Raw genomic sequence first — 24,411 nt, 5'->3', positions numbered from 1 at the left:
GACACTTCGGTGGTGGATAAACAAGAGCAGAAATTGCTATTGTGCATTTATTTCATCCTGGGTGCATTCGTGTGCCCCAGGAACCCACCCCAGAGCCAGGGCATCCTTTTCCTGCTCCCACTCCCACCAGGTCACATTGCTTTAAGGCACTTTTAAAACAGCTGAAGAGGTAGGAAGGAGAAGAGATAAATCCATGAGCAAGGAAAATAGTATATTTAAATGGACTGAATGGATTTAAATCAGAAATCAGGAAGCTAACTGTGCAGTTGAACAGGAGTTTGCTTGCACAGGAATTATGAATCACAGTGGAAATTTCATAGGCACCCACTTCACAGAGGTAGTAAATAAATTAGAAGACTAAAAATTTAATGAATAATCCAGTATCTAATACATGTTATCCAAAGGTTTCACTTGCATTTCACAGAGAGGTTCCTATCTCTGCTGTAAGGAGCTTACAGGTCTGGTCACAGCCTACCAGTATTATTTAATGTCCTTCACGATGATATTTGTTCAGCATCTCAGAGGTGATTCATTCACCTTTTGCTCCTACCCCACCATGGCAGTGCAGGACGAACATCCCTGTTTTACAGGCGTGGAAGTCAGGCAGAGACAGAAGAAGTGGTTTGAAATGTGGTCGGAAGGGGAATATAGAAAGAAATGGCTAAAAAAGCTGTTTTAATTATTGGTAATTAAAGCAGTGGAAAAGGGAGCACAACCAAAGATGGATCTGAATAAGGAATATACAGAGGGGAGAAGGACGGGGCTACAGAGATGTGCAGAAAGCTGCTCAGAGCCTGCATGAGGCATTCATACCACTTTTTCACCAGGTGTAGTCCTCAAATATCACCCACATTATACATACCCTGCCCACACAGCCTTCACTGCCAGGTTAGAGGACCTCTCTCCCAGCCAAACTAAGCTGTCACAGCCCTGTCACACCCTCCAGAGCAAAACCCATTTGTCCAGAGGCAAAGCTGCAACAAAATGGAAAAGTCTGGACCTTGATTAATAACAGTGGGAATTTACGACTTGCAGTTCCGTTCCACCTATTCCAAACCCACGGAGGATTTATGACTGTTTAACTCACTGCTTCATCCACAGTGCCTTCATCCCTGGCTGTCGCAGAGCCAGGATTTCCAGGTACCCAGCAATGCACTTCACGCTGAGGTGTTAATGAATTGACGTCTATAAAAAGCTTGCAAGTTATCAGATGAAAGGGGCTGCAGAAGTGCTTAGCAGTGGTATTACGCAATGTGCAATTACTGCTAATCTATCCGGTGTTCAAGATGCCGGGGAACCCAAAATAACTAAAATAAAGGCCTGCGAATTTTATTTATGACTGTTCTGCAGATTGCTAAAAATTACAGAGTTTTAAATGAAACCCCAAAGGAACATTCCACCAAAAGCTTGTTTTGGGTATGGCTGAAAGCATGCTCTTCCATGAGATGACTTCCCTGCAAGGCAGCTCTTGCAGTGCTGCAAGGACTTTCCTCCTGCTGCCCCAGCAGCATGCAGCACTCAGTGAAATCATAGATAGAAACTAAATACTCTGAAAATCTCTCTTTTTCCCCTGTTAATATACATGGAGGTGTTCGAATTTCCCCTCTGTGCTCTGGGATAACTGCTGGACTTCCCCAAATTACAGAATTTTATGTTGTACGTAAGAACACCAATACACTACCAAAGGCTTTTCCCAGAAGATCCTTAAACGTGTCATCTATGTGAAATAAATTTGGTTTAAAAACTAAAAATATGAAGCCTTTCCTTTCAGCTGTGCATTCTTCTGATTTCTCAATAGGGGAAATGGAACCCCAAAAGCTGTCACCCTGGGTTGTGTATCTTCACTGATAAAGGCAAGCACAAAACACAGAAATCACTTTTTTTTTTTTTTTTTTTTTTTTAAGCACAAAATAGCTCTACTCTACTTTAATCAAAAATTTATAAAGCTTTATTAAAGTAACTACATTAGCTCTCCTAAACATTTCAGGACTATCATACCGTGAGTCAGATTTAAACCACATTAGGTTTTCACCCTTGTATTTCTTCTACTATGCTCAGGGAAAGCCCTCACTGATGTATTTTCTGAATGACTTCCATAAACAGATTGCAAACCTAGAACTTGCTTCCTTTTTGGGGAAGAAAATAGAAAAAAAATGCCTTTTTTTTTTTTCTTTGCCAGCTACACCTTTTGAGTTCTGCTGTTTTGCACACTATTTAAGTGTAAGAGATGTACTTATTACATTGGAAATGAAAACTAGTGACATCAAAACAAGCTTCAGTTGCTGTGGAAGTTCATTCCCCAGTGCCAGAGGAGCTGCCAGAAAAGCCCTGACTCCTGCACAGGGGACCCTTACCTTGTGCTTGAACAGTTTCATACACCCTGAGAAGCCAAAGCACTAAATATGCATCTCAGAGGAAAACTCAGGATCCCTAAAATATTCCAAGCTTATGCCATTTTGTACTTAATATCCTCAAATTAAACAAATGGATCCAATCTTCCTTTCCAACTTTCCTAAACAGAACGTTTTTGGGAGGAGCTGCAGACTCCTTTGAGGGCAGAGACACCTTTGCAGAGAGATGTTGAAAAATGAGAGGGCCAGACAATCACCAACCACATGAAGTTCAACAAGAGCAAGTGCCAGGTTCTGCACCTGGGATCAGACAACTCTGGATACGTACAGACTGGGGGTCGAAAGGCTGGACAACTCTCACAGGCAGTGTTTGATTTTTGGGTTGTCCTCTGAGGAACCAGGATTTGGACTCAATGATCCTTGTGAGTCCCTTCCAACTCAGGATATTCTGTGATTCTAAGAAAAAAAATGCTTATGCTTCTAGTTCTAGGGTGGGGTTAGGGGAGAAAAAGGAAAATAAACAGCAGAAAGAAAAAAATCTGTAAACTTCAGTGCACGTAAGACCCCTTTCAATCACATTTCATCTCCTATTTCTTGAATATAACACCTACAAACTTCTGCAGAACGTTCTGTGTAACAGTTTAACACTTAACCGGTTAAAAAAATAAATAACTAAAAACGTGATCCATGGTCCAGGCTTCCACTGTACCAGCTCCTTTCCTTGACTCTCAGCTGCAATCTGAAAAGATGACCTTCTTGTGACAAAGGAAGGTTACTCCCCATCTCTAATCACATTCTCGCACCTGTCCTGCTAACAAGGTGCCATTGGGTGATTATAATTTACAGCCAGTTTCAACTCGCACAATACTCAAGATTCTTTAGAAAGCAAGCTATGCATTTTACATGTCTCACCTCATGGGTCCCCACTACAATAATCTGCACCAATTCGTTTGCCTGCCTGGGTAAAGCACCAACAGCAAATCAGGCAGTCACTGCCTGGGTGTTTGTACTGGAGAGGTGTGGATTAAAGGAATAAAATAACTTTTCCTAGAGGCGAACGAAATTTTACATCAAAACAGAGCTTAAAAAAGCCAAAGAATTTCATGTATATTGAATTCTCTTCAAGAAAAATACACATATTTTGTACGGGCTGTAAGAAAAATACACTGGTAAATGTCCTAGTAGGATCGCCTCTCAGAGGCTTTGACTGTTTGGCTGATGGGTAAGGAAATGCTCTGATGTAGAATTATGGGTCCAGTGACACGGTGTAAAAATGTTACAGGACTTCCCTGACTACCTGTTAGGTCTGGTGCTGGACCAGAAGCACTAAATGAATTTAAATAAAAACTATCTCCTTCCTTGTGGAAGGTCCTTCCTTTGGTCCTCCATGGGCTGCAAGGGGACAGGCAGCTCCACCATGGGCCTCGCCACAGGGGATCTTCTGCCCCATGCCTGGAGCACTGTCTCCCTCTCCTCCTCTCACCTAGGTGTTCATAAGGCCCGTTTCTCTCACAATTTCTCCTCACTCCTGTGCAGCACTTTGGTCATTCCTAGCTATGCTATGACAGAGGTGCCACCATCTTTGCTGACAGGCTCAGCGGTGTCCTGAGGGGGAGCCATTTTGGAGCTGTCTGCAACAGGCCATGACCAACATGGGGCAGCCCTTGGTCTCCTCCAAAAGGCCACCCCAAAAATCCAAATCCTCCTACTAAAACCCAGTATGCTTCCAGTCATCATAGCTACTATCACCTACAAAAAAATACAATATTTAAAGAAGAGATTTCAGGTTTCTAGTTGGCGCTTGGAAGAGGCCAGTTTGTAACTGAGAACATTGGACTTTTAACCTCAGCTGTTAACAGGAACTCAAATGGAAAGCTAGGAACTGTATTTGTAGAAGGTAGAACAAAAGTAGCAGAAGTTTTGGCATCAAATGATGATCTATGGAAACAGCAAAAGTGAAAGTCAAAAGCTGTCAGTATCAGAAAAACTAGATCAGCTCTGACCTATGTATTCCCTTTGGGAATTATGGACACCAGAGCTAAAAAGGAAAATAAAACCCATCAGCAGAGAGAAACTGTTTCACAACCACTAACAGTAACAAAAATTGACTGCATAAGGAAAAGGAGTCACTCTGCCTTCTGCCTTCTCTGGTGGCTCATTACACCAGGATGTAGAAAGACATGGTTCAACTTAGTCAGTGCTTCTCAACGTTTTTAGCCCTTTTTTCAGACTTACTGCACAGGAAATACAGCATTGCCATTGCTATTTCCAGGCCAAAGATCATATAAACCCTTAGTAGTATAAAACTTTATATGTTTTTGTTTTGGCTCAAGCTTATTTCAACAGCAACAAAGCTGCCTGACAGGGAGATTATTAACATCTAACCTGTTTGTAGCTTCACCTTGGGTTTAAATAATCATTTTTTTCCCCCCAAAATTTATACAATATATTGTGACGGTGTAACAAAATTAAGTGGTCACTGCATTAAGAAGAATCTGTGGACCCATAACAAGAAAGTGCTGGATACAGACTCTTGGACAGGACAGAAAAACAACAGGCAGACTCAAGAAGAAGGAAGTTCTACCATGAACATCCACCTCTCAGCAGAGTTGAGGACAATTCACCTGAACAATGCATTGGAAAGGCTACCTGACACCAAAGAAAGCTGTAGATACTAGAGAGCTTATGTATGTAATTGCTAATTAAATTATTGAAGAGGATTCAGTAATAATGGAATAGTCTGGTCTATGCATCCACGTTTTATATCTATTGATTTCACCGTAAGTGTGCTGGTGAAAGCATCATTTAGATTAACATCTTCATAGAACTGTGCTGGCTTTTGCCCATTTTAAATTTTGGTGTAACACTACAACAAGCTTAAAACGTCAAAAATAGCCTTTCTCCAGCCCAACATCACTTCTTCTACTTGGAGGAAACCTCATCATTATACTCAGCATTTTTTTTTTTTTCCAACTTCTTAACACACATTCAGCAGTGATGCTCATCATCTCTTTGATAATGCACCAGAGGAACAGATCTACACAAGGTTTGCTGGTGTATCTCGAGACTTGCTGTCAGGACATGACTCAAGTCTTGTCATGCAGTATTCAAATGGAATAAATAAGGCACTGAAAACTTGTATGACTAAATCTCTACTTATACTACAATGAAAATAACAGTGTTCAGAAATATAGGGAACTCTAATCTTACTCCATGAAAACATGAGTTAAATTGCTAGAACTAAACCTAGCCAGTGTTTCTATTAAGAAATGAGCTGAAACTACTTTGTTGGCTTGATGAACATAATATGGGTTAGAAGTAATTAGCTATCATGGAAATGAATGAATGCTGCTCTCAGCTATTCAGTGCAAGTTCTTGCAAATGTCAAATTTCTATGTTGCTTCAGGTTGTATTTCATCCGAAGGAAAGGAGGAGCTGGAGAGATGTGAAATTTCTGACAGGCTGTTGATTTCCTGTAGGGATGAAGCATGTTTGAAAACTCAAAACTTGACTGATCTGCTGAAGCACATTCTCTGACAGACAATATAAAATCAATGCATCACATATTAAGAGTTTTTTTTTTTTTGGCGTGTAAGAGTTTTTGTTTGTGTGGGAGGTGGGGGGGATCGCTTTATTTTCTGTCATCGAAAATGAACAGCCTTACCTTAAGGTTTTTATAAACTGTCATCTTTAATCAGACACGCACAGTAGGACTGTCAGTTCTCATAAGGCATTGGGGGAATAAAAAAAAAAGCACAAAACGTGAAGCTGTTCCCCATCCCCTTCCCGTGCACGCGCCCCATTTTTGCGATGGCCTCAGTCAGAACTAAACCTTTTCTTAGCAGTGTCACAACAGCGAGCTTTTCTGAAATGTGTCTTTATAATTCAGCGACGCAGACTTTATGAGAGCTTGTCAAAGGGAAAAAGAGTTAGGATTCGCCTGCAAGAAACATTCATTCTTGCTGTTGACAGATATAAAGTACTAAATGTCAACAGCGAGGAACTCGTCAACCAAATGTCTTCTAAACACTCATTAAACCAGGGGGAGAAAAAAAATAATTCAGTAGGTGGGTGTCAAATTGCTCCCTTAAGATTTTGTTGCTTGCGATTGAGGTCAACTGAAGTAAACAGCGAATGTATGAAAAGTTGCATCGAGCACCTGTCACGTTCAAGGACGAGTATTAACGATTCCAAAATAAAGACGTGAATATTAAGCAGCATGATGACTCCTGGTATCATAATGAGAAGCAGCAGTCGAGACCTCCTGATCTGAGCCCCATTTGCTTTGATGCACTGCAGAGCTTGCGGGAATGCACCTTCTCCCTGCCCCAGTAGCCTTGCTCAGTAAAGAGAGAATACAGCCTACCTTGCAGAAGCAAGATTTAGATGACCTAAGTGGTATTTCCCCCTCTTTTTGAAGATAAAGGCATGTCTGAATGTTAGACTTTAAACCATTCATGAAACCTGGATAGTTTTATTCTGAAGGGGTCATTGGCATTAAAACTGCACTAATTATGTTTTCCTGTGTAAGAGCATCTTGAATTTACATCTTTTTTATTTTTTCTTAACCCCTTCTCCTCTGAATATTATTCATTGGGAAATACAGACTTCAGTCAGTCAGTATTATTTTATAAGTTCCATCTCCCACCTTGAGTCAGTTTTATTGATTTCTCTAAAATCGAGTACTTTGCTTTCAAGAAGCTAAAAACATCAGCTCTCATTATTTACCATTATCTGCGCCCTAAGAGTATTTGACATTTTCCACCTACTTCAATGATAATATATTACTCTTAGACTGATAAAATGCCACACATTTTTCTTAACAATCCTGCTATCATTTAACATACCCTCAACACACTAAAAGTAACTAACAAACTAATCAAATTCTCACGCTCCTTCTGCTTCCAAAGTAACACATTCTGCAGTATCAAATATTAATTTTATAGTACATCACTGTAAGATATTACAGCATATTTTAAAACTAAACTCTTTATTATTACAGCTGTAAAACTAACTAATAAGAGGGATTATCAGTGACATACACATGTTCTTAATTATACACGCAGCTCTGTATCAATTACAGGTATGCAGCTATGAACACTGCTCAACTGCAGCAGCAGTTGATGCTTGCAAAGGCCAAAGGACTTAGATGTCCCCTGGGAGCTGGTAAGGTCTTTGCCATTGCTTCCTAACATTTTGAAAATAAACAGAGGATTTAAACTCTACATACAGTACCTTTCATCTTGACATATCCTGAATTAAGTAGGAGCTTTGACGTGATTATTTCTAAAGCATGGAAAGCTAGACATCACTGTTAATACATGTGTACCTGCATGTACGTATATATCCTGTATATCGTGTACATCCCTCCCAAGGGCAGGTTACCAGTGGAGTCTGAAATGTGACCTTCAGCAGTTCAGAGCAGATTGCCACCAGCTGGTGAGGAGCACACTGGTATCAACCAGCAGCAAAAGAGAATTACTGTTCTCCGTGATTATTCCCTAAAGCGTTAATTTTATTTATTAAAAGAGCAATCACTCTTTTTTCACTGTTAATACAGATGAAAGAAAATAAAACTCCAAAAATGCTAACAGTTGAAAAGCTACTGCTGTGAACGACAAGGACCAACCAGTTTAAATGAACATAATCATTCAATTGTTAAATTAAATTGTCAAACTCTATGCTGCCTGCCCCCCCTACTCCCGACCTCTGAGCAGTCGGAAATACCAGGAACTGGCAAACTTTGCAGTGCCTTGGAGCACTGCACACGACCGAGTGTTAAACTTCAGTCTTTGCATCTCAAACATCACCAGCGGAGTGAAAGCAGTAGGGTTTTTTTGTTGTCATTGTTTGGTTGGATTTTTTTGGTACTCAAATCAACATTTCGTTTTTCACTTTCTTACTGTCCAGGCTTTGAAATCAAAGATCCTATGAAGGCAGGGATTACAATAGTGCTGACACGGTGCACTCGTTCCCATCTGGCAAGGAGTGAAGTGCTGTTTGACAGAACTGCCCATACGACAGACAGGTAAAGGGTGCCAAGTCAATTTAGCCATTCTAGAGCCCTTCTTCACAAGGATACAGTTTCACGAAGAAATGATTGCTTCTTCCGAATCAATGAACACTTTGCTTTCTCTTCCATCCCACAACCCTTTTAATTGCTGCTTGATCTTAATGAAGTGTGGCTGATACTAATAAATAGATACCCTTGCGGCTTTAATACCCAATATCCAAACAATGTTCAACTGCATTAGCATCAGCGGTGCTTTCACGATTCAAAACGCCATCATCCCCTCCATCTCCAGCCCCTCCTGTCCCTCCCCCTCAAGCCTCAAGACTGCAGACATCTGTTCTTCAATTGTCTGGTAATAAACATACTCTATAAAGCATATGTAAAATGATTATTACCCTGAAGAGCCAAGTGCCTTTCAAATGCCAGCTGAAACAAATAAACAACAACAAAAAAAAACAACCACCAAACAAATGTTACAACAGACATCACTCAGGCTGTTCAATATTCTACAACGTAAGGGCTTCAGCGTTGGTCCCACACGTTTCCTGCCTCCAACGGGAGACGTCAGCCCTCAGACCAATAACACCAGTGCTTTAACGAGCCGGGCAGATGCTGGGTAGCAGTGAAGGATGAAGAAAGCAACTGGACTCTTTTGGTAACTTTTATACTTCGACACCTCCCGCAATATGTAATTAAGGAGAATCAGATGTGAGCTCCTCTTCAATTTGTAAATGCAATTAGTTTTCATATGTAGTTAGTAAAATCTATTCCCAGGAATCATCTCCACTAGAATACCCACTTGTCTTCCAAAAATCCGCTATTCATTCATTATCTGTGTGGTGGTGTCATTAAATCCTGGTAATTAATCTGGGGCCTGGTGAATCTCAGTTGTCCTAGTGGAAATTAGGGGCCCACATCCCAAACGGCATAACGACTCATTTCCCAACTCCGGCTTGTTGCTCAAAATGAATACAAGGAAAGGCAGATTTTGAAAACTACTTGGATGTGTCTGCCCTTTGACTCTCCGTGGCTGTAGGTAAGAGTTTCTCTAAATGAATTTTCATTACCGGAGACACGGGTGCCAATGTGCAGCCCACTGAACGCCTGCCGACTCCTGAGTTCCTCAAAGGGGTCTGGATCCAAGCTCAGTCTCAGTTTGCAAACAAAAAAGGCTATAAAAACAAGGCTATTATAACCAGCAAACTTAGCTCTGCGGTTCTGCAGCTCTCTGATGTGATGGAAAATGACACTTTTCTATCAGTAGCACAAAGAGATGAATTCAGACTGATGAATATGAATGCTCTGGTTACAACTCTCCACTTCACATTACTGTGCTGAATTACATTTTAAAGCCACCACTTAAAGCGATGCTCAGGCTTTAAATCATCACACCGATGTCTGGTTTCCCAGTGATCTAGTTAGCTTAATACTTTTAAGAAGCACTCAGCATCCTAATAAAATCAGCTAGTCCATACAGTGTTAAAACTTCTCCGCCAACGTACTTATGTGAACTTGATAAAAATAAGAAAAAAAATCTTCTAAAGAAAATATCGATCGTTTTGAATTCAAAACAGATTCATTTTAAGCCTGTACAGGCAACATCGATGAAAGATGATTGAGACAGGCCATAGGCAGCCTCAAAAACAAATGGAAAATAAAGCAAGTGAAAACTTCACACCTCTGCAGCAATTACCTCCCGGAGAGCTTGACACTTAATACAATAATGCCTAGAAAAGGGTGACAAAGATCTAACCAAGAAGCAATAGACACATAAGATGATGTGACAGAAATTATCACACATATCGATATTTTAGCAAATCCCCCATACTCAGCATTTACAAGTGACAGCCAGCACCATACAGGCAATTTTAACAGGAGTCAGTGGTTATGCCAGTCTGCGGGGTAGGACAGGTCATTTCTGGTGACTTCCATCAGGAACTGAATTCCCTGGAAGCAATTATTGCCCAAAGAAGTCCAGTGCTATGCTCGTCCCAAATACACCATGTCCCATGCAGCATATGCAGACCATGAGTTAAAAGAAATACAACAAAGACTCCCATAAAAAAAAATTATTTTGTCTATGATTAAAGCAGGTAAAAATCACATTTTCAAATTTTCTACATTCTTCACCTACTGCCAAACTCGTTCCATTCACCACGGAGAAAAAGGTAAGCTGGGTCATGGAGTATTTTCTTTTTCTCCCTGCAGTTATTGATGCACCACTCAACGCACGGAAGTTAAGATGTTGCAGATGGTTAGCGAGAAAAATATATTGTACACAGATACCTTAATCTTGATGTAATTATTTTTTATGAAGCAAATTATTTCTACTGCCTATCTTGCAAGCTGGTATTGAAAGTGAAGTGTTTGTGAGGAGTGCTATTTAAAGCAGAGCACTCATGTTTGACTAGGATGGCAAAAACAGAAAAAAAAAAAATGAAGCAGGGAAGCAAACAGAAAGCAAAAAGCATCTTGCCAGTTTCTAAATCAATGTGAAGCAACTCATCAATAAAAATAAGAGCATCCCCACTCCCTCTGAGCTTGAAAGAAACCTGCAAATTCATTTAAGATGAAGGGACCAAAGTCTATATCCCGGTGGTCATCTTGAATAGCTTAGTGCATTCCTTTTCTCACAATACCACTCCTTTTCTCACAGTAAAATAGTTGAAAAACATACATTATGGTCTAGGAATTTAATTTTCAGCACATTTCTTTCATTTCAAAAGAGATGGGCGTTAAAATAAAATGCGCTTATGAAATTATCATTATAGGCATCCATCAATAAATGACGAGCGTACAGGGCACACAACCCTTGTTTCTAGGAAAGATCTGAAACACCGTAACGGATTTTAGTGTCTCACATGTTTTGATGTCTTCACAACCGGTGCTGTTCTAAAGATTATTGAAAGATCTGGTGTCACGACATCAAAAATTTACATTTGCAGAATTAATGCACTTTCCCTCTGCATTTTTAAGTCAAAAGAAGTCACAACTGACCAGTTCTCAGCTGTTGAGATGACGCTCAGAATAACCTTGCTCTCACGATCGGATTCCAGTTTCTTGTCTTTATTACTCTTTTATTATTGCTTGCTTTTAGTGCTGGAGAAAAAAAATGCCCTGTTGCTTGACTGACTCATGATAATGAGTAAGGCAAACAGAGCAAAGGAGGGAAGTGCTCTCTGAAGATGCTAGCCCTGAATAGGAAAGGACACGTCTGATGATAAAGAAAAGCCACGCAAGGAAAAAGCAGAGGTGGAAGACTGACATTAACTGAGCAAAAAAGTCATATTATTTAATTCCAGCAAAAACTAAGAAAATGGACTGCTAGACTGCAAAGTAAAAAGAGCAAAATTAAAGCACCAGAGGTGAGTGACTTGGTGAGAGGAGATGTGTTACAGACTTGTTTAAAGTTCCAGCAGTCCTTGGTAGGCTATGAATTTCTGTGATTTTAGTAACTGGCACAGCACTTCAGGCATTTAATTTGCAGTCCATAGACCGTAATTGTTTATCAAAGAATGAACTTACCTGGCCGTTCATAAAGTATCCTTCTGACTTTTTAATAAGCATCATGGACAAATGGATAAGCGATAACCTGTGACAGGATGCAACTAAACTTTTCCCTGCATGGGCCAATAATAAATTGCACTGTTCAATGGAAAGGGGTCGCCCTGGGAAGCAGTCCCACTGGAGCTCTAGCTAATCTTGAAAAAGATGAAACAAGCACTGGTGACAACCTCAGCGAGCGTTTATTTCTTAAACACATGCACAACAGCTTTACGAGCCCAAAATTACATACACAAATTGCTGGGAGGTGTTACCACAGAACCCACACGGTGCCCATAAATAACGTAAGTTAATTCCATTTATTTTAATTATTCACATCTGTAGAAACAGTGGAACTATGTAGAAAGTCTCACTTACCTGAGGAGTGGATGAAAGATGATGGTTATGTTTCTGGCTCCTGGTTTGCAGACAAACTTGGATCCTCCACCTTCAATTAAGTTATCATCCGGTCCTCCTGGAAGAAAACACGTAACAAGTTGTTTAACAGAATCTGAACATCCCTTGATTTTTAGATACTAAGCGATAATTAAACATTTAGACTTGTCTGTAAATGTTATTATATTTAACACTACTCTCAAGAGTCCATTTGGGGCTCTCAAGAGTCCATTTCCTACAGCGAGTCTCATAATTTCCTAGCAGAAGACTCCATTGCCCAAGCAAAAGTTGCATACAAACAGGCTCTCAGCTACAGAAAAATAAGTGTGTTGTGTTTGGCACACTCTTGGGAAGTAGAACAAGCTCTGAGAGCATAATTTATATATCTTAGGCTCAGACTGCAGGGTTTCAAGTGGCATGAAACAGCCACCTTCACGTCATCGCAGCAGAAGCAAAGTCACTTCCACAGGCAGCTTCTAACACCAAGATACTCTAAATCAGGATATTGAGACAGGAGAAAGGGAGGAGAACTAATAATCCCTCTAAATCTCAATTTTCTAGAACTCTTGCATCTCCTGAGACCAATGAAGACCACTTGTTGTCCTTCCAGAAGGACACATTTTTAAAAGACCAGGCCAGATGCCTCTCACATAAGCATAAAAACATGATCTGATTCTCAAATTCGTAGCAATTCACCATCCAGTGCCCCTGTATTTTGGTCAAATTCCCTTGTCACAATCTTCTTGCTGGTATCATCTTGACAAATAACCCTATCAGCTACATTTTTGGACTAAAATCCCCAAAATAGCACGAAATACAAACTTGGGCAAAGTCTCTATCCCAAATGTTATTAAGCCATTTTTATTTTGCACGTGAACTCTCCTTAATGATTGAATAATAATAAATACAGAACCTAATCACATTACTATGATAGCTTTATAGGCAGGAAAATGACAAAGTACTTGAAATCAAAACAACACCAACAGATTATTGAATTTTTTGACCCTGACATCTGTCTGCCTCGAAATGAGAAGAAGGATGTCTTCAAGTTGGAAAGTGTGAGAGGAGGAACACAACCACCGAGTGACTCCGAACCTCTTTCAAAGTGAAGTTTATGCACTTTAGGCCATTATCTGCAACCAATCTATTACAGGAAAAAGAAAAAGGATTAAAAAAAAGCTCCTCCTCAATGAGTTGATTTAATTGGCTCTCCTGTTATCAACCTCACAGCAAGGATCGGTCATCTACACCAATTCTTCTATACCCTAAAATGGTCCCTCCAGGTCAGGACTGTTCTGTGCAAGCTGATGCAGAGCCAAAGACGTTGTTTCCGTGCCTTGGTAAGGGGAAAGGATTAAAATCCCTGTGGAGCTGATGAAGAAACCAGGGGACACAGACGACAAATCAACCAGACAAGGTCACCAACTGAATGAAAAGTGAAGAGAAGCAGCTCCTTGGGCTTCGTAACTGCCAGGTTGGGGATGTCTTCCTACAGACACCAGCCTATAAACTGTGCATAGTGCCCCACCTACCCTGTTCCATGATCACTGTGGTCGTGTGGACGAGAAGGCTGCTTCGAGGCACTCCCCAGGCAAACCATGTGTACCTGTGCTCGCTGTGTGGTCATGACCTGACAGCTCCCCAGGCATGCATTTTGGACATGGGGCTTCTTGGTATTTGCCACGTTAACGTAAGGTTTCAAGAAACATGAAGAAACAGCTAAGGACCAAGTTGATAACACTTTACTGACTGCAGATCTCAAAAAACGAAGAAAAGGAAGCTCAAGAATTTCAGTTTCATCCAAAAAAAGTTAACTTGCACAATGTGACTGTTTAATCATGGAAAAAAAAGAAGTGAAACTTCTAGGAAAAGAAAGTTATCCGCTTCCCCTATTAACGTCACACCCTGCAATTTCCAGCGGGGTCTGTCTCTTAACGGGCTTACTGAGGAATTCATCCAAGCATGAACTACCGAGGCAGGAAGTAGGAAATCCGGGCTCAAATTAAGGACGGGTGTTATTCTTGTTACATCAAGTCACCCCGCGCTAATCAATATTATTGACTGGCACCAACTCCTTAGCAAGGAATGAAGCCATCTGTCTTTTCTGCTTGGCCACATTATGCGAGATGTGAGAAGAACAGCACACCAGCCCTGACAGAAAAATATGCTTTGTATCTTCTCGGCTCTTAGCTTTCAATTAATAATAACGAAGGCTCCGTATGTAGGTGTAAGCCACGAGGGAAAGTAATTGTGTTTGCATTCAAATATTTTACCTCAAAAATCACACAGAGATGGAAATCCTATTCCCAATTATGCCCCATATGTACAAGTAACACCACAAGAGGTATGGCAGCCTGCACAGCACCACCTACTTTAACACCCCTCGACGCTGCCACCGCACGCCTACGGACCCCAAATTGTGTCTTGGCTGCCCGACGTGCTACAGCCCCAGCCTTACCTGGCCATCACATGGAGGTGCAGTGCTACTGTTTACCCTAATTTACTGCATTTTGTTATGGTAGCACTTGGAGAAAAGCCCAAATCAGAGCAAAAGAGAGCTTAGGATGGCATCGCCTGCATGTTCAGGTGGAAATCTCTAGTGAGGGCTCTGCCTACCAGCACCAAGGGCTGAAACGTGCCATAATGTTGACTGACCAACGTGGTACCTCCCATGCAGACGACGTCCCAGACCAAGTTCTGTGCTGCAGACCTAACAGACACGTCCGTAAAAAAATACTGTTAATATCCCTTCATCCTTGTGGATTCCTACTAAGAACATCTCTTGCAGGGAGGTGAATTATCATTCATCCGACCTACAGAGAAACCAATGACTTCCTACCAGCTGCGGAGAAAAGAGGGAGAAAATGAAGGAAGAGGGAGGAATAACACTCATTTTTTGGAGTATTTTTCTGCTTTTCAAGACGGTTATCAGCCAGGCAGGTCGCTTGGTCTCTGGACCAAACAAGAGCTAAGCACACAAACACTGTACCACTGGGTTGTCCCAAACACAGGCCACGTCCACAGGAGCAGACACCAAGAAAACGATCCACCTCATTAGGGAAAGGGAGCTGTATAGCCTAACTCCCAGGGAGCACTGACGAATTTAAGCTGTATGTAAGCACTGAGCTTTATTGCCATGACAGCTCCCCATAAGCACTGACTACAGGGCTAACCATCCATGCTCAGCTGATGTACAACATCCCGACGCACGCAGCTCTCCAAGAACCATCTGGACCAGGCGTACATCACTGCTTCAGCAATGCCACACAACACAAGTCTTTCATTTGGATTGCAGGGCTGGTTTGTGTTTTTGTTTTTTTTCAGTTTAAGGCAAGAAATTATATCAGCCACATTTCATAGGCACTAGAAAAAAAAACACTAAATGTTTCACAGCTGTCACAAAGTACTATTGTTGTAGCTGCTCCTTCTTAAGAGCACCGGCTTGCTGATTTAATCTGTCTGGTAATAAATTATGAGAACAAAAAAAAAAAGAAGAAAAACGTCGAGGTGAAGTGAGATTTGTCATGGAGCTAATGACATCCTCACGCTGTGCTAGCAATGAAGTGTGCCCACCTGAATGCCACTGAGTGGGAGTCAGAGACGGGGCCATTAGTAGCGCAGCTGAACGGTTCTGAAATGGAGCCGAAAATGTCATGCTTCACTATGAAAAAAACAGAAGATTACCAAGAAAGCCAGAAACTCTGCACACATTTCGAGTCTGAACAAACATAAACGCTGCTTCAAGTTTCCATTCTACCTGGTATTTTTCTGGGGGAAACGTTCGCCATGGATACCCCCCAAGTTTTACTGCTAACACCTTGTTATCTGCAGACATGGCAGGTCTCAAAATCATAATGGCAAGTTTCCTCACCCCAGAAAGATGCAAGATGCTTCTCAATCCAGGGAAGAGGAAGACAACAAAGAGTATTTTGTTCTATCCAGAAAGAGAGGTGAAAGGAAGAAGACATTTTTATTAAATTAAGAAAAAAAAAGTATCGCAAATTCTTGAAAATATTCACATATTTGTAGAATTTCCGTGAAATGTTACACTTTGCTGATCCATTATGGCAACACAAACACTTCAGCATCTATCTATCTATAATTTTTAATTGACCAGTCTGTGAGTTTTTTCTGCCATGAAGTTACTCCAGCTCAAAAGCTGTCTACCACAATTTGAAGTCTACCTCTATTTCCCTAATTTACTCTTTTCAGAAAACATCCTGAAGCCCATGCTAACAATGCTGAGGATTAACAGCACTCTTCAGGAAGCGTCTCAATGTGCTTTGCAAATGCATTAAAGTACTTTTTGGCATTCTTATGCCTGTTGTGTACACTGAAGCAGCAAAGAAGCTACATCTTATGTTAGATGGCCCACAACTCACATCACAAGAGGTTCCCTGGCACTCCCTGATGCTGACCTACAACTTTGCAATCAGTGGTTACCTCCTCTAACCATGCCATGTTCAAGGAAAAGACTTGATTCTAACTTGAAAAAAAAAAAAAAAAAAAAAAAGAAAAAGGTAAAAGATCACCATCCCCGGGGGTGTTCAAGGAAAAGTTGGACGTGGTGCTTGGGGACATGGTTTAGTGGTGACATTGGTGGTAGGGGGATGGTTGGACCTTGATCTTGGAGGGCTCTTCCAGCTTTAATGATTCTATGAAACAGAAAAGGGAAATAATAGCGTTTATACTTATTTTTCCCCAATTTCTTCTTATTGAAACAATTTTCTCCATAAAGGTCCAAGATTTAATGGAAGTTATTACTCTTCAACATCACGTTTGAAGATGAGTCACACCCCCCTCACTCTCTTGTTCTTTGAAGGACATGAACACATCAGAGAGGAGGGAGCTCAGCATCTGGGAAGAGGCTCCTTGCACCTTTTAAAATCAGTTCTTCTCATAGGAAGAAAGTTGGTGGGTTTGGTTTTTGTTGGTTTTAAACAAGGTAGGGAAGCTCTCTCTGCCTCTAATAGGAGTACTTGAAGAGGGTGAGATTTCTTACGCTTTGTGTTCTGCAACATTACAGCAGAGCACCATAAAATGTTACCTAATTGTTTTGGAGCCACGTTTGTCTTAAAGCATTTCACCTTCAGCCCTAAAACACTTTAAAACCTAGCAGGAAAAAAGACTTCTATGATGCTTAGTAAGTAATCCCAGTCTGAAACATGCAGAATATACTAATCAAGTCTCAAAGGAGCCACCTAAAACCCATGAGAACCATTAACTAACCCGTGCAAATTTTTCCTATTTCCTCTCTTCCTCTCCTATCCCCTGGTCTTAGCACAGGACAACTTCATTCATTTCTCTGCAAGTGCAAACTTTTCAGCTAAACAAGTTCCAGACACGTAGCGAACAACTCTTCAGCACCTCTCTGTGATCAAAGCGCCTTTCCTAGCGAGCCACTTCACGTTAATCTATGCAACCATAAAAAGAATAATAATAAAAAACAAAAAACAGGCTTTGAAGCCACAACAATCAAGCAATCAACACAGCTTGCAAATCAATGCTGCCTCCTCCATCCTGAGCATCCGAGCAAACTTTTATAGGAGAAAAGGAAGCGGTTTAGATGGTACGGTCCTTCCCAGAAGTTCTTGATTACGTGCAGATCGACAGCAGAGCTATTACCTGGGTATCATCTTCGAGGTATGGAAATAAAAATTTTATTTCGCATGAAAGGGAAGAAAGCCCAAAGACAGCAAAGCAGGTTATTAGAAAACAGAGCTCAACAGAAAAGAACGATTGATCAGTGCTATTATGGAACAATAAGAGCAGAGCTTCATAAACAACCTCCTCCTTTTTCATATTTTTGTGCATTAGGGCTCAATTGTCTCACAACTGCACCTCCTGAAAAAAAGCCACACACGAGCGTTGAGTTCCCTTTTTACTCCCCTGATTCACAGCGGTGATTCAACGGGCTGGCAGCCGTCTTCACGTTGGTTTTAGAAAGAAACAGGCGCAATTATCTTCTCTGCAGTTCTTTGGCACGTCTTGAGTCAACGTGAGTTGAGTTTTTCAAACTGCTCCAAGGTACCTGCTTTAGGCGTGAAGGGCTCAGCCACCTCCTGCCCTGTGCTCTCCCATGGGATAGAAACGAGGCATTTAACTGCCCTGCACCACCGGGAGGGAAGCGATGGGGCAGGATCTGATCCGTCCCTTCCATCTCCAGTCCCATCTCTTCGCCCTACCCCTGGGGAAGGAAGCACGTAGGGCATCCTGCACCTAAAGTAAGCTTTGTCAGAGCTTCAAGCACCTTGACTGCCAGTCCTATAAGTAGAGAGGCAGAACCTAGGCAAGTCTTCCCTAAAACCAAGTAGGTTTATCCAGGTGAACAACCCAGAAACCCCAGAAGTGCCCAGCCCCGTGCTCCAAGCATCCCCCCCTGTGATCCAATGCCAGCTCCGCAGAAAACAATGAGAAAACTTCCAAATCCACAGCACCTTCCTTCTGAACAAACCTCTTTGAAACCTCATACTGTTATTTAAAATACCGTTTGACAGACAGCCTTGAAGCATGGCACTTTCCCACTGGTGTAGGTCAACGTGAGGTTAATGCTTTCTGTTTCTGAGCCGTGTTCTCTTCCCTCCTTGCTGGACTCCTGTGAACCATGCGAGGTAGCTGCGATGGGGCTGCCAACACATCTGGAACTGAAACTCAGCGCTACAAATAATGCAGCAAAGGTTATGTATAAAGTGAATGATGCAAAGTTCTCCTGGAAAGCCCTTCCAACACCAACCACTTCAGACTCCATGGAATAAATGAGAGATTTCAACTTCTAGTGGCGTCTAGTGGATTAGTTCAGGCAGATGATTTTGTCTACTGATGTGGATCAAAGATGTTGCCTCTGCCTTCCTCATCTTCAAACCACAGTAGAGAGAGCACTACACAGCTGTTAGTTCTCACCATGAGCCACTGGTCCACTGCCATAGCACGTAGGGATGCTGTTCCCTCTCTTGCAACAAGAGGGAGGGAGGTGAGATGAAAAAAACTAACAAAAACACACAAAAAAAACCCTGTCTTATCAAGACAGAGAAGAAAAACCTCGGCCAACACTTGATTACTTCCTTGCTTGAGGGGAGACGCAATTTAAGAAAGGTTTCTGACAAAGGGAAAATTGCATTTCTTATTTGCTCCTCTTAATTACACACTTTCCTAATCATGGCAGCTGTGAATTTATAGACCGGACCATCAGGAGCAAGGGATGAGGTTTATAAACACGTAGGCACCCTACCTTCTACCGAAATCAACACAGATCGGAGCGACGACGACGCTGCCACTAGAAGAGATCCAAAAAAATCAATGGGAATTAGGTGGCTAACTACTTGCAAAATACTGGCTGTCAGTCCTTGGGGCGAGGGCTCTGCGGTGGTAGGAAGGAGCTCTCTGATGATTAACTGCCTCAAAGGGCTGTGACTGCTCCCAGCTTCCCGTCTGTCCATCACCTGTCACTGGCACTAAATCCTGCACAGGAGATAGCGGAGCTGCTGGAGCCAGGCACAGATCCTGCCCCAGCCCCGCAGGGGCCGTGCGCTCAGGTCTGCCCAGTTGGCTTGCCAATATTTTTCTTCTTTGACAGAGAGGCAGGGTGGGAGTTGAAAGAGAGATGTGAAGCGAGAGGGGGAAAAAAAGCAACAAGAAAACTGACCTTTAAGGTTATAAAGTACATCACGTTTCGTTTCTGTACTATTTCCTTCACTGAAAAAGATCTCAGCAATTCTCCCAGCAGCAGAGTTTGGGGTGATGCTCCCTAGCATAGGTCGTGGAGAAGCTTTCCAGCCTCAGAAGCTCTCATGGGAGAAGGACAAATCTTCAGCAGAAATCCAGGCAGGGCTCCTGGCTGGTTCTGGTTTGCCCCACAGAGCAATGGGGCTGTTGTGCCAGGGGTCCTGGACAGACAGAGGAGGCCAGGGCTCCTAAAACATGCATCAACTCTTAGAATTATTAAAGAAGCATTTCTTGCTTTGGGGTTGGGAACACGACAGTCAGAACAATGATCCCACAAATCCAAAGACCTCAAAATCCCAGCTGAAGTCAAGTCTGATGGCTGGATTAGCACCAATTCCTCTCCGTTATAAAACTGGGAAAGAAGGGCTGAGAGCCAGAGCTTGTGGTCAAGCTTGTACAGCACACGCTGCTTCAAATCATACTGAAGGAGAAGTGATTTCCAAAATAGGAGAGGCCGTGCTGGCACACGCTGCCTCTCCCTGAACCCAGGGAGCACAAGCCTTAACACCCTGACCACAGCATTTCCTTCGGTCCAGGTACAAAATCCACACCCATGAGAACACACATTGCTATCAACACCTTCAATATCAGCCCAGAAACCAATTTCTGGAAAGCCGATGGAGGTTGCGCTACCCAAATTTCATACAACACCTTTTACAGCAAAGCTTTTATTCCCCGTTCCTAAATCCTTGCTCTCCGTTGAGCAGAGGACGTGGCTCCAACTCACCAACCCACTGCTGGTAGTTTGGGAGCACACCACCCACTCACTGCCTGAAATTTGTCCCCGATCAGCTCTTTTTTTGCTCGCCCCTGACCATTTGCCATCACCCTTCGTTTGCTACGTACCGGGCTCTGGCACAAGGAGCTGATTTGGATGCAGGCACAGAGCTGCTGCACAGACATATTGTTCTGCTGATGTTCCCATGCCCAATCCTTTTACTCTCTCCTATACTGTCTTGTCTGAGATCCAACACCATATGCATTCAAATAAGTTGCTCTTTAATGTTTCAAAACCTGATTTATTAGTTGCTCACACTCCATCTGCCTTGAAAAACTGCACCGTGCCTTCACTTTCACAGCCTGTACAAAAGGTTGAGGTTCAATTTGACTCTACTTTATCATTTGATCAGCGTGTCAGCCACATATGTAAAGTCTCCTTTCAGCTACAGAATTTGTTTTAAATGCATACTTTTCTCCCCCCCTCGTTGTTTTTTTTTTTCTTTTTTTTTCTTCCCAGGCCACGCAGCTCAGCAGCAGGCACTTTGATTAATGTATTTGTCAGCTTGCATATTTACCATTTTGTCGGCTTCCCTAAAACTCCTGCGTACAGATGTAAGCTCCTCCAAAGCGTGGCTGCTGCACAAATCCTTATCCAAAGCCAGGAAACATGCTCGAGCTAATGAACTGTGATTACTTACACCCCACGCTCGCTTTTCGACTGTTTTCTTCTCCAAGCTTTCTTTCTTTATCTTATCTCCTGTAGTGGTAAATGCCTCCTATCTGAATTTTTTTTTTATATTCGTGACATGTTTTCTTTCAGTTTTAATGTCATAAGAAAAAAAAAAAAGTGAGCAAACAGAGAGAGCAAGCGAAATAAGACAAAGGTATGACTTGACATCCAGTCATTTATGGTTTTATATTCCTATAAAACGTTCAAACTCTGAAACCTCCCACGTTTCAACACCCCCTCCCCCCCTTTTTTTTTTTTTTTTTTAATACCTAAAAGCTCGTGGCCACCTTAAAGAAGAGAATTGGGAGTTATAACAGAGATATTTGGCGAGGCCGTAGGCTCATGGGACAATGTTGGACAACGCTGCACCTCAACCCACCCAACTCCTCAGACTTGCTACCCACCTCTCATGGGCCTGTTACGAGAAATAATGAAATAGTGAAAGCATTGTATGGTTTTCTAGAATTACAGACACACAGCTATACATCTACAGAGACGCCTGTTTCATTTTTTAACACCAGGACACAAGAAGGAAACTGAGGACTCAGCAACTGTACACAGCAAGGACGACAGCAACCGCCGCGCCATCCAAGAAAGCCATCACAGACTCATTTTCTGCATATTAATGACTGCATCAGTTCTAATGAAGATAAGTTTGCCAATCTTTTGACAAGTCTTGAAAATGTTACGAAGCTGGCATGTGGAGACGAGGCAAAATACACCCTGCTTGGTTATTCAACACTGCAACGCCGCGAGAAATTCGCAGCAACAAAAGAACGTCTTTACGCCTTGCCTGTGCGCACGCTGGTGTGAATTAATTCATTTCCCAGCAATATGCAGGGTGATCCCCACTAATAACCGGGTTTTCCCCGAGGGAACCAAAACGCCTCGTCCATGAAATGCACAAACCAGCTCCCAGCCCCGGCAGAAGCGCTCCGATCGCTCAGAGTGCAACCTGCCAGGCAGCGTTTTTCAACCTGCTCATCCATAATCTCTTTTAGATGGGTTTTTCTCCACCTCCTTATCCTCCTCGCTTTGTTTTGCCTGAAATTCAATCAAAGATGAATTAGACTTCGGAAAAACAAACCAAGGCTGCGGCTATTAAACCCCGGTGTTAATTTTGCTACAGCTTTTTTTTTTTTTTTTTTTTTTTAAAAACTTCTTGCATTTTAATGCAAAACCACTTCCCCCCAGAGACCGTCCCCGATATTGGCACGAAACCACACGGGGCTGTAACCGAACTCGAGCGCCAATAAACAGGAGGTAACTCAACCCTCGGCAGACATCAGCAAGAGCAGGAAAACAGCCAGAACTTTAATCACCATTCTTTCAAACGCGGCCAGGGATTTCGAAACGCTGTTATCCTAGGATATGACCCTAATGCAGTGCTTAATCAAAGCGATTGCTAGCGCAAGAACAACCTGGCGACTTTAATAAAAAACCATTTCATAGGAGTCAATGTGTCAGAATCGTGCTGTATCTAATATACCAAACTCCAGGAAGAGGAGTGGCCAGACCTTTCCAGGCGTGTTTCTATACATTTCCAGAGAGATGCCACTTAATGCTTTTGCTCAGCATTGACCAGAGGACTCCTGTTTGCCCTGCGCTGCAGGAATCTCTTGAGAGTTCTCCAAATTATTTTCTATTTTTATTTGTTGCCACTCTTGTGCAGGCGGAAAGGAAAAGCACAAAAGACACATGTTTAAAAAACAATCCAAGCAGTAGCCATGCTCTTATTTTTAAAATGCATTTAAAAGCACTCAACAGTCATGGGGTAAAGAAGGTAAGATCTGAATGTTTCAACTTGACCAGAAAAAAAAAACAAACAAAAAAAACAGAACCAAACCTGCTGCTTTGGGAAGCTCTATGAGCAGAAAGTCACTGGCTCAGTAGAGTTTTATCTGTAATTTTGAATGTTTTGTGTTATAGTTTCACAGGTCATACAAATATGTGCTCTTTGTTCAGCCACAAGAAGCAGAAGCGCACGCGCTAGCCCAGAGCAGCTAAGAATTGTGTTTATGGACCAAGCAGTGCTGGATGAAAAGGGAAGAGAAGTTTTTTCTGTACTGTCTTGCAGGTGGGCAGACTTCTCTGAAAGGTCTGATTAGCAATACGAGTCACTAACACCCTTGCCTGTATTGATTACTGATGTGATCCAGACCCAGCCAAGGACTGAACAAAGCCCGATGGCTGCTCAGCAGCCGGTGTCCTCAGATCGGGTCAAACATTCACACCGCAAAAGCAGAAGTCAACTGGGCACCGAGTTTATGCTGTCAAAGAAGGCAGAGAAATGGGCACAAACCACAGTTAATGCCATGCCACACGATGCATTCCCCGAGCATGGAGGCTGCTTCTTGCAGCTGGCAGCCCAGACAACAGGATTTCCGAGCCGTGGTGTACCAGGTGGAACTGCAGTCTGGAAATCCATCGCTCTTTAAAAATAGATGTAAGCCGTTCTGCATCTGAAAGGAGGAAAGGAGTACCGAGTTCAGAGGTCCCCCTCTGCTGTGGTCCTAACCTTTCAGCTTCAAACATCCACCAAACTTACTTTGAAAGCTACTGCTCATCAAGCAAAATCAGAAGCAGAAGAATCCTTATTTGATGGAGGGAGTACTCAGCCAGCACTTTCTCCCCCCTATTTTTCCCCCCTCCAAGGGCTACTTACAACCGAGGAAAGCAGCCAAACTGTAACAGAGGAAGAGAGCTGAGTTATCCGGAGTGACACTCGGTAATACAAAGGGGCCCACAACACAGGAGCAGCGGCAGATCTAAGAGGTTTCCCACCTCCTCCAGAATTTCAAGAGCTGTACCGTACACTTAAGGCGAGGCGCCGTGTTGTAGGGCCTCGAGAAAAGTTCTCTGCTGGCACCACGGGCACAGATCCTCAGTGGGGTCTGCGCCCCAAAAGCAGACAGCGAGCCGAGCTGTGCTTGGCA

General features: G+C 42.4%; 1 protein-coding gene across 1 annotated transcript in view; it reads right to left on the bottom strand.

Annotated features, from left to right (window-relative positions):
- EXOC4 (exocyst complex component 4) overlaps window positions 1-24,411 on the bottom strand; it is a 367,902-nt gene that overhangs the window by 181,279 nt on the left and 162,212 nt on the right. Inside the window, exon 10 of the mRNA XM_084306374.1 lies at window positions 12,286-12,382. Coding sequence (XP_084162500.1) covers window positions 12,286-12,382 — 97 coding nt within the window. The remainder of the gene's footprint in view (window positions 1-12,285; window positions 12,383-24,411) is intronic.

This window comes from Netta rufina, assembly GCF_964035555.1.
Source record: "Netta rufina genome assembly, chromosome: 1".
NCBI classification, from domain to species: domain Eukaryota; kingdom Metazoa; phylum Chordata; class Aves; order Anseriformes; family Anatidae; genus Netta; species Netta rufina.
The sequence above is the reverse complement of the archived record's forward strand: the minus strand, read 5'-3'. Positions and strand labels throughout refer to the sequence as shown.